The sequence below is a fragment of the Nyctibius grandis genome, chromosome 5 (assembly GCF_013368605.1).
Source record: "Nyctibius grandis isolate bNycGra1 chromosome 5, bNycGra1.pri, whole genome shotgun sequence".
Classification (NCBI taxonomy): Eukaryota; Metazoa; Chordata; class Aves; order Nyctibiiformes; family Nyctibiidae; genus Nyctibius; species Nyctibius grandis.
In genome coordinates, this window is record NC_090662.1 from 66,225,675 (window position 1) to 66,239,172 (window position 13,498).

Sequence of the window (13,498 nt, forward strand, 5' to 3'; positions counted from 1 at the left end):
TTGAAAATACAATTTTATTTTAGCCTGTTACTTCACTGTTCTCCTAGCACTTTTACACTTTCTTTGAACTTGGAAGGGTTTCCAGTGTAGAACAAAAACCCTAAAATCTGTGAGAAGTTTACATTTAGAATATAAAAACATAAGGTCTGCAGATTTTGCACTCAGAGATTACTTGCTGGATTTATTTATATGTTACCAGACCTGGGTATCCAGGGAGCTGCCCTATAACGACATACCCTTTGGAATTCACAGACTTAAAACTGCTCATAAGCAGAACTAGATCTTGCCAGGGAATAAAGTGAAAGAAAAGGAAGAATTTGTTGCTTGTAAAGAGAAAAGCAGTGTATGGTGAAATAAGGAAAGGAGGGTGTGACAGCTGTACAGCAGCTGGGGACTGCTGTGGTAAAGATGGCATTGTCTGGAAGGAAGGAAACAGTTGCCAACCACAGGTTGTGCCAGAAGGACATTTACAGGAAGAATCAAACACACTACCTGTAACTTCTGCAGATTACTGTGTGAAGGGTTCGTGCTGGTTTGTGGTATCTCTTCCCTTCCTCTTTGGTCACATGCCAAAGGTCTGTAACCCTGTCTCGGTAACAAAAGCATGTGTAAGCTATTCTCACTTCTGACATGATGTTTAGAATGGCAATAGTAACACCTTCAACATCCGTGAAGTCTTATGCTGTGAGGCATTCATGGCACTCCATTAATATATATGGCAAGTAATGTGATATAGTTGTAAAGCAGTTGTCAGGTGTTACTGTTGAAGAGAAAAGATGGTTTATTTTCCTCAGTTTGTTTTTGTTCCCTCTATGGTTAGTTAGATTATCATATCTAACCAAATAGCTAACCAAAATATAAATAAAGATGTCTCAGCTGTCAAAAAGAGCAGACAAGTAAAAAATATTGATGAGTCCCTTAAGATTGAAGAGAGAGGTAACTACTGGGTTGAAATTGTGTAGTTTTCTCTCCAAAAAAGGATAAAGCTTCCTGCGATGTGGGACAGATTTGGATCATTATCTCCTGATAATGCTGAGATCTGAAAAGTTTTATTCCAGAATTCCTAGAGAAGATTAGCCCTCACAATGTACAGTTTAAACTCCTCTACTATTTTCACTTTCTTTTTAGGTGATGTTTTTGAAAAGAAAGGGTTTAGTGGAAGAAATCTGTTTCCAAAATGCATGAGCTGTAGACTGATGTGGGCTATAAAGGGCAAGAAAGAGACTGTTGAGCTGCAGATGAACCATTCTGCAGTGGCTCTGCTCTCCCTCACTGTAAATGAGGTAGTCAATATGCTGAAGCAGGTAGTGGGAGAATTTTGCTTTAGCATTTTAATAATTTGGGCAGTACATTTTTAGAGAAGCACATTTTTAGGGAAAAGGCAATAATTCAATGCAAAATAGTAGCTTTTTAAGTGGGCTTGCCATCTGAGAGAAGTACCTCTGCAGTGTTCTTAGTGGAACACAGTAATTGACACTAGGTTGCTTGCTGAAGAGGAAAAGGAAGTAATGAAATGCATGACCTTGGGTCGAATTAGGATGCAAAGGGACTAAAGGAATTAGAGTCTAAACAGAGAGAATTTGATCAATCCTAGGAAAAGCTATCAAAAGTATCTTTTTCTCAACATCGGAAGTGGCTAATGATGTGCTATGTCTAACATAAAACCTCCTGGAAATGGGGAGTACCCACTGCTGAAAGATCAGATCGTATTGTCATATGTTAAACTAGATTTGCCAGAACAATTTACAGATGTTGGTTTGTCTGCCTTTACCACAGCATATGGCTAAATATAGGGCATTCAACTATTTATTCCCGTTTATACCATGCTTTGCACATTGCTGGCTGCAACACTGTTTGCTCCTTTCATAAACTTCCTTCTTTTGTGTCTGGTCACAGCCGACACCAAGGTCTAACAAGGCCACAGAGATCAGCTACATGTGCTTCAGGATAATATTATGAAATCTCTGGAACTGCTTGTTTCAAGCTGATACAAATGTAATAGACAGACTTACTCAGTAAAATGTAATTTTACAAAACCTAAAGATTTTGTCCAATTTCATCTTTTCAGTTTTAAAAAACTGTGTTTTCTGTTCTTTCTTGGCCTTTGCCAATGTCATAGACTCATAGAATCGTTTTGGTCGGAAAGGATCTTTAAGATCAAGTCCAATCGTTAGTCCTTCATAGCTCTTCTATGCCAAAGATTTGTGCTGCATAGCAACTCTGATAAGACCACAAATAACATGGAATAAAGGCAGAAGGATTGTTCTTGTTCGGTAAAAGTGCAGTGAAATCAGTATCGTGAGGCATAAGCAAATTCTCAGCTTTGTACCCTGGCCATGAGCCCTGTGATAACCTGTGGGAGCAAAGCATCACTACTTCTTATTTGGGTGAGGAACTTTGGATTGAGGAAAAGCTGGTGCAACTCTGGGAGTCCCAGAGAAAAGTTTGTGAGCTATGCCTAGGTCTTGTCTTATACTGGCTTTTCCACACTCATGAATCGCAGTGGCAGATAGAGGCATCAGATTTTCCAGTGGTTCAAGTTGTGTGTTGCTGCAGCCCATTATCAGGGTTCAGTGGGAGGTGGAAAGTGGTGCCATAGGCAGCAGTGGCCAGTGGCTGCCCATTAGAGCCCACCTGAGTGGGTTGCTCCATCTCATAGGGCCACACGCCACCACCCTGCTGGAGAAAACCCCCTTGGTCCTTCTCCCTGGGTGGGCCCTAGGGGATTCAGGTTGGTCCATGGAGGCTCGTGGAGCAAGAATTCAAAGTCTAGTTTTTCTGGAGATAGATAGCAGAGTAATTCACTGTAGGTGTAAGGTACATGAAAATAAAGGACTCATGATGAATTCTTAACATGTTCCAAAATAAAATAGATATGAAGGACTACAGTTAATAGGGCTTTCCAAAAAGATCTTGTAGCAATTATTTCCACCCTATTCTCTTTGTAGCCTCTTAACTTTTTTAGACATAGAAAGTATATTTCCAAGAAACAAAGGAAATTGTTCATCCTAAACAGGTCCTTTATCTATTTCATCCATCTGTCTGATACTGGGATCGATATCAGGTGATTGAGAGCTAACTAACCAAAATTAAATGCTCTTCTAATGTTCTGAGTTTTCATCTTACTAATGTCATGTAAAAAGTACGTGCCATTTGATACAGCTACAAAATCTTCTTGACCACTGCTCATCACTAAAGGCACCTCATTTTTTTTTTGCTAAGTATGCTGCTGAGTAGATTTCAAAGACTACCCTGCCCATTCTACCCATCAAATCTGTACAGTGTATTCTCTGTGCTATTACAGTTTGGTAGGATTAACAAAAGAAACATAAATTCCAGCACTATTATGTAACAATGACATCAATGTACTAAAGGTCCTGTGTCTTTAGTGTTAAAATACGAAATAATACCTTTTTACTCTTTAGAATAAACAAACATTTCAGAGAACCAGACTTTACTCCAAGAAATTCAATTCAATTCAATTCAATTCAATTCAATTCAATTCAATTCAATTCAATTCAATTCAATTCAATTCAATTCAATTCAATTCTATCCTGTCCTATCCTACTCTACTCTACTCTGCTCTACTCTATTCTAAATATGCTGCAGCCTAACTCCCTGATTAATTTAACTCATTTCAGTACTTGATGGCTTCATCCCTTCTTCCACAGAAGACAGAGCCGTTGACATTCTGCAGAAGAACCGGACCAGGCCAAGTTGCCGACTAATTTAACCACAATGACATTGTACAGCTATCTGCAAAGTTTCAAAAAGTTTCTCCTGGCTTTCTGCAGGCATTTGTTACATTAGTTTGAAGTGCTCAGAATATAATGGGGTCTTTCAGCATAAAATGTTGGCGAGTGTTATGCTTCAAAAATTTGATTTTGGTGCAAGGTGCACGTGCTGCCTCAGCCTCATTAGATGCTCACTTTGAGAGATTTTCAAAATGCCATTGTTCCAATCCTTTGCTCTCCAGGCACTGCTTTTTCTTCTGGTTCTAAGATATTACTGTTTTCCTTTTTCTCTTTATACCTCACATTTACCAGCCATGCTCTTCAGCCTATTGTAAATATCCTTTCTAGTATTCGCACAAATAAAAAAGAAGTGGAAAGGGCAGGATGACTGATTGCTGTTTAAGAGATAATAAAATGTTTTTTTCCTGGAGAGAAATGGGGGCAGTAGAGAAATGAAGTCTGAAGCAAAAAAAAGGATTCTACATTCCATCAACAAAATTTTCAAGTAAGAAGTCATAAATGTTCCTTGCATACCTATCCAGAGGGTTAGGAGCTGAACATCTGAGGATTTTCAAAACTAGTGACACACTGAAGTATCGAGCACGATTTTCAGATTTCCACTTTTGCTGCAGTACTGAGTGAAAACTCTCACTAGCTGCATATAATCAGAATGCATTCGCTCATGAGGCTAAAATTACTGCAGACTGATTTAGAGATAAGCTAGTACAAGACATAGCATCAGGGACCAACATCACCTCTCAGAAACTGACACCCTGATCACTTATATTCAACCTCTGTTTTAGAGGTAATGTCAGTGGGATTGAGTCTCATCAAAGGCTAAGATCTCTCTAAACGGTGAGTCAAAATGAGATTATTTTTTGAAGGGTTGAATACTGCCTGGTGACTGTCTTTTACTGTTATGTTCTGAATTACTAAATTTGGTCTAATTATTGTATTTGATAGATAGTGGTACTACCAAATTCACTGCACTGTACTGAGCTACTCATTCCAATATGCCTAAGGCTACTGCTTTAAATAGGATTTCAGAAGCATAGATATTAACATTCAGATATACTCTTTTTGGGAGTGAGAGACAAGAGAAGTCCTAGAAGGCCCTATTCTCTCCCATTTTCTTTCCACAGAAAGTGCTAATGCTGCCCTTCAAAATACTGACAAGCACACCAGCCTGTTTTGACTGCTCTTCAAGGACTAGCCCTCTACAAAGTCCTCTGTTGGCTCCTAGGCACACAGAAGATACATAAATTCTTAGGGGAGCTGGTCCTTAGGAGTATGTTAATATAGTAAATGAACATGCAGTGTAGCAGAGACACCTTTGATGGCCTTTATCAGGGAAGAAATTGGGCAGAGCTATAGAGAGGGGCTGTAGGTCCCTGTTGGTGGGTCAGCAAGTGTGCTCAGCTGCCAAAATGTCATGCTGCAGCTCAGCTAGTTTTAACACAGCTGCTACAGATCATGTTAGTTGTGAAGATCTGGCAATACAGCTTTCATTGTGGACTATCAACTTACATGCTTCTTACCAGGAGCTCATGTAACCTGCCCTGAAGTCCACACTGGCAAGGCTTCGCTATTACTCATCTTCTGCTGAACAGGACAAAGCTACCCTGGATATTTACATATGCGATTTTTGCATGATACTGAGATGTAATTTCAATGGTAGGTATTGACAACCAAGGAATAACTAGGAGGATTTCTGGATTATGTTTATGCTAATAAAACTTATTTTATTACTTTTTTTTCTTGAATGTTCTTGAAAAGAGACTGTTTAGACAAGATGCACAAAGGTAGTTATGGAACAGGCATTTAGGCAGGTGTCTAGATTGCCACTAAAATCGATAGGAATTTAGACACTTTTATAGAAGCTTTTGAGGACTCCAGTCCTTCTGAGCATGTGCATTACAAGAGTGAGTAGTGGAATAACTGGCTGCTTTTTTCTCCTCTCCGTCCTTCAGTGCATGGGGCGAACCTGTCACAGCTATGTAGAAGGACTTCTATGTTTTTTACAAAAGTTCTTAGAAGACCTCATGTGAATAGGGCAGGAATAGAAATGATGGCTGCATAATTACAACACGCAAACATAAATTGGTCCCTGCCTCTGCTGCACAACTATTCTATGATGATAGCCAAGTCACTTCAAACAAACTTTCCACAGGTAAGTCATTACCTCTATGTTATTTTTGCTTGCCTGACTTGAGACTCTTCTGAATGCTCCAAAGTTCTGAGTGTTCACAAATGCAACCAAAGTCCATAAGAGTGAACTGCTGAGCCTTCAGAGTACTACCAGTTAGATCCTGTACTGTGAAAAATCCGTCCTGAAGTGGAAGTAGGCATCAAACTTGCTGAATTTTGTCCTTACCTTTGTGCTTGGTAATATTTGCTTCAGAGAGGTGTTACAAGATTAATTCATGTTTGTGAAACAGACCGTACAGTGATGAACACTGGAAGCCTATGAGGACTTTAATTCTCTTTGCTTTTGCTCGGGATTCATGGAGTGTGCAGTGAATATTATTCTTGGCTAACAGAAAAGCTTGAGATGCTAGGTTGTTTGTTTCTGGTCTCCTGCCTCAACAAAAGATAATTACATTATTGCCTTGGATATTTAGCTCTTACTCTTCTCCCTTCCCAGTAAATTAGAATGCAAAAGATTTGGAAATAGTATTCCACAATACTTCAGCTTTTTTTTTTTTTTTTTAAGGAAGGAACAGTATGAGTGATTGCTGTTTTCCCAGGGTAGACATGAAGAAGAGTAGCAGCAACTCCCACTTTCCTCAAGTCTTTGAACATTACAGGATCTCCAATACTGTTTAAAAGAAGTAGTTATTACTTTCCGTTTGAAAGTACCTTCTACTCCCTCTTAGAAAGAAGGTCTAACTGTAGTAAGAAAAACATCTCAAATTCAGAGAGCTTTCTGAGATCTAAGAGATAGAAAATATTGAAGGCAGCTTGCAAAATACCAGGATGAAGATAAAGTGTGTTTATAATTATTTGACTACTTATTTAGATTACTTCATATTCCACAGAAGGCATGCCTTTGCGTTAAGTGCTTCTACGTGCATCTTCAAGTTAATACAAATACAAGTACAGTTAAGCAGATCATTCCAAGAGGCCAGTGATTTACATGGATAGTGACTTGGCAAGGCCCTTAAGTATATGTTTGATTATAACAGCAGTGTCTAATTTTTAGATATCCTGACACCTAGTGGAATTTATTGCTCCAAGCAGAATATCTGGGTTCATCTGCCTGTACAGTGACTGAGGAAAATAAAGAAAGTTAACTGTCCCATTCTTGGATACAATAGCAAGATACTGAGCTGGGCAGCTGCCTAAGCAATGCATTAGATAAAATGTGAAAAAAGAATTTGGCCTGAGCCCTGGCACTTTCAGAGACATGCTCCCAAAGCCAGCTGCAAGGTGATGTAAGATCCCTGATCTGGTTTCTGATTTTGAGCTTGGAAAGAATTTCTAGTGACAGATGTAGAAGGATCCAAGCAACTTGGATTCAGATTGTCTCAAAAGGGATTTGAACCTACATCTACTATGTGTACTCTCTAACCTGCAATTAATTAGCAAGTTGAGGGTGGCCTTGTTTTCATCCATTTTCCATCATGCCTTTCTGCGTTGCATGGAATAATTGTTTGATGGACTGAAGATGGCAGCAGTGTATGAACCCATGGCAAAATGGGAATACAGGGGAACATCTGGAGTATAGTCCTGTCTCCTGTCACAAGCTGGCTGAGCTGTCTCTCAAGGCTTGATAGGTATTCCTGCTATTCCTATTTCAAATATATTCCAGAACCTGATTTTCTCTCCTTTTTTTTTTTGTTTGTTTTGTTTTTTTGTTTTGTTTTGTTTTAACCTAGTCACATTATTGCATTTAGTTTAAATAAACTTCTGATCTTCATTCCTGTGATGTGAACAAGCAAAAATCTTTTAGCGTCTTCTCAGAAGGCAGTTTAAATACATACTCCTTGAACATGAGTATTCTACAAGCAAGGACAGATATAGTCCCATCATGATTTGTACAGTAGCTTTTTACATCTTTATATCTACTGGAATACTTTCGCTGATACCTTATAAAATCACATAAAGATTATGTGGATTTTAATGGCTTTATCACATTGGTATTATATGGAAGTATGTATTAGTCTGTATAAAGGTATCATCCCACACTTTGCACCAATTATTAATCCAGGCCTTGAAGTCATTCAGTTTTCCCTGACTGATTTGCTGCTTTACTTTGATGTTATGTCTCTCAGCTTCATATCTTCAGCACATCTCCGTCTGTTTCTGCTTTTGTGCTGTATTGTTGACCAGAACTAATGGTTTTTTTTCATAATCTGCATACATGCTTGTCACGGTTTAAAGCTGGGCTGGCGATTAAACCTGCAGCAGACGCTCTCTGTTAACCCTCCCCCCCCCCACCCGAAGGGAAAGGGAAAGGGAAAAGGGAGAGAGACTTACGGGTTGGAAAGTTAAAACAGTTTTAATAAACCTATAATAATGAAAAAGAGTATAATAATAATATTGGAATAATCAAATATATACAAATATATATACAAAACCAAGATCGAGCTCCCCCGATGTCGGCAACGTCACCACCGGCACTGCAGGGCAGGCTCCGGGAAGGCCCAGGCTGGGCCTAGCGACGGTCGAGAGCTGGATTCAGGGATGCACAGATCAGGATCGGGGGCAGCAGGAAAACAGTCGGAGTCCTCCTTGGACACCAGCCATAGCAGAAAAAGCAAGAGCGAGCAAGAGGGGCGAGACCCTCGTGATCCCCCCGCTTTATACCGAGAATGACGTGTATGGGATGGAATACCCTCGTTGGTCAATTTTGGGTCACCTGCCCTGTCTGCTCCCCGCTGCAGCTGCGACCCCCCCTTCAGCTTTTCACTTGTAAGCAGTGAGGAATTCAGCGGTGACCTTGGTTTCTCTAAGAAAAAAGTACAGCAAGAGCCTTACTGCACAACATCCCTACCGGTGCCTCAGCGATAACTACAAACTTCGAGCGTTATCAGTCCTGGAAGCAGACACTGTCTGCAAAAACATGTAGTTAGTTTCAGAAAGTGCAGTTATTTAGAGGAGACTTAGCTGAAAGTAAAAATCACTGAAAGGAAAATCGGCCTGGTTTAGGCCAAACCAGGACAATGCTATACCTCAGTTCTCAATGAAAACCTCAGTCTGCTGACTCAGAACATCAGGCTATCACTGGTACTGTAGCCACAGGGCTGTAGGCGGTAGAGAGATGCTGCCATTCACTAATAATAGCTCAATAATAATAGCACAGTGCTTGAAGAGGAGGTGAAGGTGAGGGAAGTACCAGCAAATATCTAAAGATTATATTCCTCCAGGGCAGTACTTTGGCACATTGGTGAGAACCTGTGAAGGAAAAACACTGTGACACCAGAAAGGTAAATACAAGTAGGGCTCAGTGGATTGGGAGAGCTGTGTGAAAGAGCCATGCTCTCTTGGACACTTCTTAAAGAAGTACAGCCAGGTGCAGTCCTCTCACACCACAACTGTGTAAATATACTAGGACAAACTTCTGGAAATGGTCAGGCATTGTTACTTTACACAGGGAAATATAAGAACACATGGGTGATGTTTGTTACTTGACAAATCACTGCAGTGAGTTGTAAGAAATACTTAGAAGAAGACCTTTCGCTGCAGGGATAAAGGACTACAGACATAGGTGCTACTGTCTTTGGCCTCATGAGGGCCTATGACACCACATTATTTTGCTCTGGTAACCAGAAGTGCCTCTGCCTGATGAAACTTTTTACAGTGGCCATACCAGCGGTGTCCTATGTAGGTGGCTGAACTTCATGGCAGAAGCCAGACTGATGCAGATTAAGGATTTACAGAGTCTGCTGTCAGCTAGTGACCTCTAACTAGTTCTTGTTATCATGTTTTTGCCTCAAGAACCATTCTTGAAGAACTCCATGAATAGCCTTCTTCTAGCCTGATGGTTCCCCTTTCATGAACCTATCCCCGCATTTCATTTCTGTGCCGAAACAAGCATGGAAATGCTTAAGTGAAATCTCAGCATGTAGCTCTACTGTATCTTTACGATAACCAAGAGTCCTCCTGATCCCTTTTAGCTAGGGAAAGGAAATTTTCTTTGCAGCCTGTCTGGAAGCACAACAGGATGGTGCAGCTCTGTTGGCCACAGCTGGAGAGGTGTTTACGTGAACAGAAAAATTGTCTTGTGGGTCAGTAATTTCAAGATGACCTAGGACATTGCACATCAAAATGTTTAAATTTTGTTCTACAGTCAGTAGGTAACAAAGGAAGAGTGACAAGTATGATGACGACAATGAAGTGATTTTTCATTCCTGGGTGCGTATTCTCACGTGCATGGATTCACTTTCCCTGTGTCTGGGGGAGCGCTGTCAGCAAAGCACTGTGGGTGCACAGGACACGGCGTATTTTGTAGCCCACCTGCTGCAAACACAGTACTGGATCCGGATTTCTTCACCCGGATGATTTCTTAAAGAACTGCAGGGACAGACCGCGACCTCCGACAGGTCCGTACCATTGATACGCCTCGAAGCCTTGAGCGCTCAACGCCATGAGTGAGGAGCCAAAGTAGTAAAAAAGCCCCATATAATCTGACCCCTTATTGCCTTCTGGCGTTGAGCCCTGTGGGAAGGCAGAGGAAAACCCCGAAGAAGCGGAGAGCGGCAGAGACCGGCACCCGCCCAACGCCCCAGAGCCGTGAGGGGCGGGCGCGCGCGCCTCTTCCTGCGGCGGGAAGCCGAGAGCAGCGACGCTCACCGTGCGCGGGGCCGGGGCATCCAGCGCCGCCGCCCCGCCCTCTCCCGCCCGCCCCGAGGCTGCCGCCAGGTGGCGCCGCGGCGCTGCCGGAAGCGGGGCGGGCGCTGAGGCCGGCGGGACCCGCCCGCCCGGCCCGGCGCTCGGCAGGGCGGTGAGGCGGGCCGGGCCGCGCCGCGCAGGGCCGCCCTGGGCGAGGCGGCGGCGGCAGCGGCAGCGGCAGCGGCGGCCGCCGGCGGGCCATGCTGCTAAAGCTCCTGCAGCGCCAGACCTATACCTGCCTGTCGCACAGGTATGGGCCCTGCCTCTGCCTCGGGGGCCTCGTCCTCATGATCGTCTCCGCCCTGCAGTTCGGGGAGGTCAGTACGGCGCCGCGCCGGCGTGGGGTGGCTGGCCCACTTCCCCTCCCTTCTCCCGGGCAGCCCCAGCCGTGCCGTGCGGAGTGGTGCCGGTGGGGAGAGGCGGCCACGCAGGCGGAGCCCGGCGGGGTCCCGCGGCTGCACGGCACGGAGGGCGCGGGGGCGTTTCGGTTTGGGGCTTTCCGTTTCGGGAGCAGGGTAATTGTCATGTCTTGTGAGCAGCGAGTTCCCTCAGCAAGCAGCTTGGACGTGCGTGCTGATCATATACATATATATATATAGCGCACATACGGGAGAAAACGTGCTTGGCGGTGGTGGTGCTCCCTTTTTGTTCCGTGCGGTTAAACAATCGCGGCCGAGAAGCGACACGAAGCAGCCCCGTGTTCTGGGTGCGGTGCGGTGCGCTGGCCGTAGGGCTGCCGCAGCTACGGGGGCTTTATCCCCCGCATCCCGGGCAGCAGCTGTGCGGCAGCTCCCTCCCGTCAGGCGGCCTGCCCGGCACTTGTTGGTGCGACTGGCGCGTAAAGCGCGCCCCGGGGGAGGAACGCGGCTCTCCCGCCAGCGCCGGGTGTGCCGCCGGTGTGAGGTGCCCCCCGGGGGTTGTGCGGTGGTTCCTGACGGCCTTGACGTGCCCTGGCAGAGGAGAGCTGGGGGAAGTCTGCATGCTCCGGGAGCTGGTGTTTTCTTGTCTTGTGCAATTTTTTCCAGTTCCCTTATCAGGTGATTTATTAGTACTGTATTATTATTTTTTTTTTTTTTTTGGACTCTCTTAAAGGCTGTGCTGAATGTAACCTTCACATGGCAACCGGGAGTGACAGAATCTTTCTCCCTTCCGGACCTTAACGAGTTAAATGTAGCCTCTAAGCTGCCAGCAGCTCAGCAGAGTCTGTATTGCATTGCTAGCTGCTTATTACTTGGTTTACCTCTTACTTTGTAAATGATGCAATATAACTTCTACTTTTTCCATATATGATTTTATACAGATGTGTATTTTAAAGCTTTGTTTCATATTACCTTATCTGTTTTGGAAGTCATCAGTGAAAGAATCTAGAGGGGAAAAAAACAATCCTGCTCCAGTGTAGTGTTTGAGAATATAGTGAGTACTCAGGGAAATAAAGTATTTTTGTCAGTGTAAAAGGATGGCAGTGTTCAATGCAAACAGACTGGAATTTCCTGATTCCTAAATTGTTCTGGTTTGTTTTTTTTTTTTTTTCTCCCTTTTTTTTTTTTTCTTCCCTGTTCTATTTTGATGGGCTCTTTCAGATACAGGAAAAAATGAAGAGCCGTAAAGAGTTTTATCTGAAACTCTTGAGTGTACTTCATCCCTGCTGTCTTGCTGTCACAAGTTCCTGAAACACTTGAATGCCATCAGGGAATTAATTAATTGTGTAGTAGTCTTGCACACCTGTTTGTACATGATTATCAACTTGGATTGGTGTATACCTGTTGGTGCTGTGAAACTTTGAGTATACTTTTGCCTTTCTTCAGAATGGGGACTTAAACTCAACTTTAGGATTCCTTAGAATGTTCCTAAAGTGTTTTTTTAAAACACTTCAGTAGTTGTCCAGGTTATGGCTGATTTCACTGAGAATCAGTCAAAATCACTGCTCAGAATTATTTGTCTACCACATCTTAGTTTGCTGCTTCCAGCCCTTTTAGAGCTATTTGGAAAGTTTAGATATTATTTAGACAGTGAGCAAAGAACGGGGAGATTCATGTAGGAGTAAATTTTCAAAATTCTATGTTAAGAAAAAAGAAAAGTGACCAGAAATTTAAAAAAAACCCCAAACAAAACAAAACACCAACAAAAACTCCACCCTTTATGGAATGACCATACAGAAAAAACTTTTTTTAATAATGATGGTAAACGAGCATGGTAAGAGATGTTTGCATGCATTCTGCTTTTTACTTTTATGATTTTCAGTGGTGTATTTTGGTAAACAGTGGTAGCTTAAGGATTTAGGAGTGACTAGGCTTGTGATAGCGAACACTATTAGACCTCTTCTGACAACTGTAGTGAGAATGGAAAACACTTCTTCAGTGCAGAGTCTGCAAGGCAGCGACTAATAAAAATATATAAGACTATTTTGAAAATGAAACCAGAAATCTTCCTAGTAATTATCAGGTCAACAATTTTTAACAATCTGCAGGGAACTGTCAAGCAATAAAAAGCAGCGTGAGGCAACGCTTACCAGACCCTGGTGTCTGAGCAGCGTTTGCAGTTCTGCTGATCCCCCACAGCCAGAGCCAGCTTTTTTGCCCTAGTAGGCAAAATTAGATCTGCTTGCTTAGATTCATGCTAATATCAGTATTAATGCTGGCATAAAAATGGATGGCTAGGGGAAATTGTCTGAGATTGGTAATGATGTCCTCACAGCCTTAAAGTGAAAATGAGCTTGATTTCAAGAAAAGACTTAAGCTCAATTAAACAGCATTGCTGTAGGCATGATTCAGGAGCATTTCTTCAAAAACACGCAGAGTAGCCAGGTCTAAGACAGTGCTGTAACCTAGTTGTAAGATGAGCTTTGAGTTTTAGGGCAGTTTGGTTGTAAAGCCTTCTTGGCTGACCTTCTATAGGTTGCTCAGCTTTATAAAATGTTTTATAACTGGAAC

At 42.7% G+C, this 13,498-nt stretch overlaps 1 protein-coding gene across 1 annotated transcript in view; it reads left to right on the forward strand.

Moving 5' to 3' along the window:
- Positions 1–10,724: 10,724 nt before the first annotated feature.
- Positions 10,725–13,498, forward strand: part of GNPTAB (N-acetylglucosamine-1-phosphate transferase subunits alpha and beta) — a 47,005-nt gene continuing 44,231 nt past the window's right edge. Inside the window, 1 exon segment of the mRNA XM_068402156.1 lies at positions 10,725–10,885. Coding sequence (XP_068258257.1) covers positions 10,769–10,885 — 117 coding nt within the window. The 5' untranslated portion in view covers positions 10,725–10,768.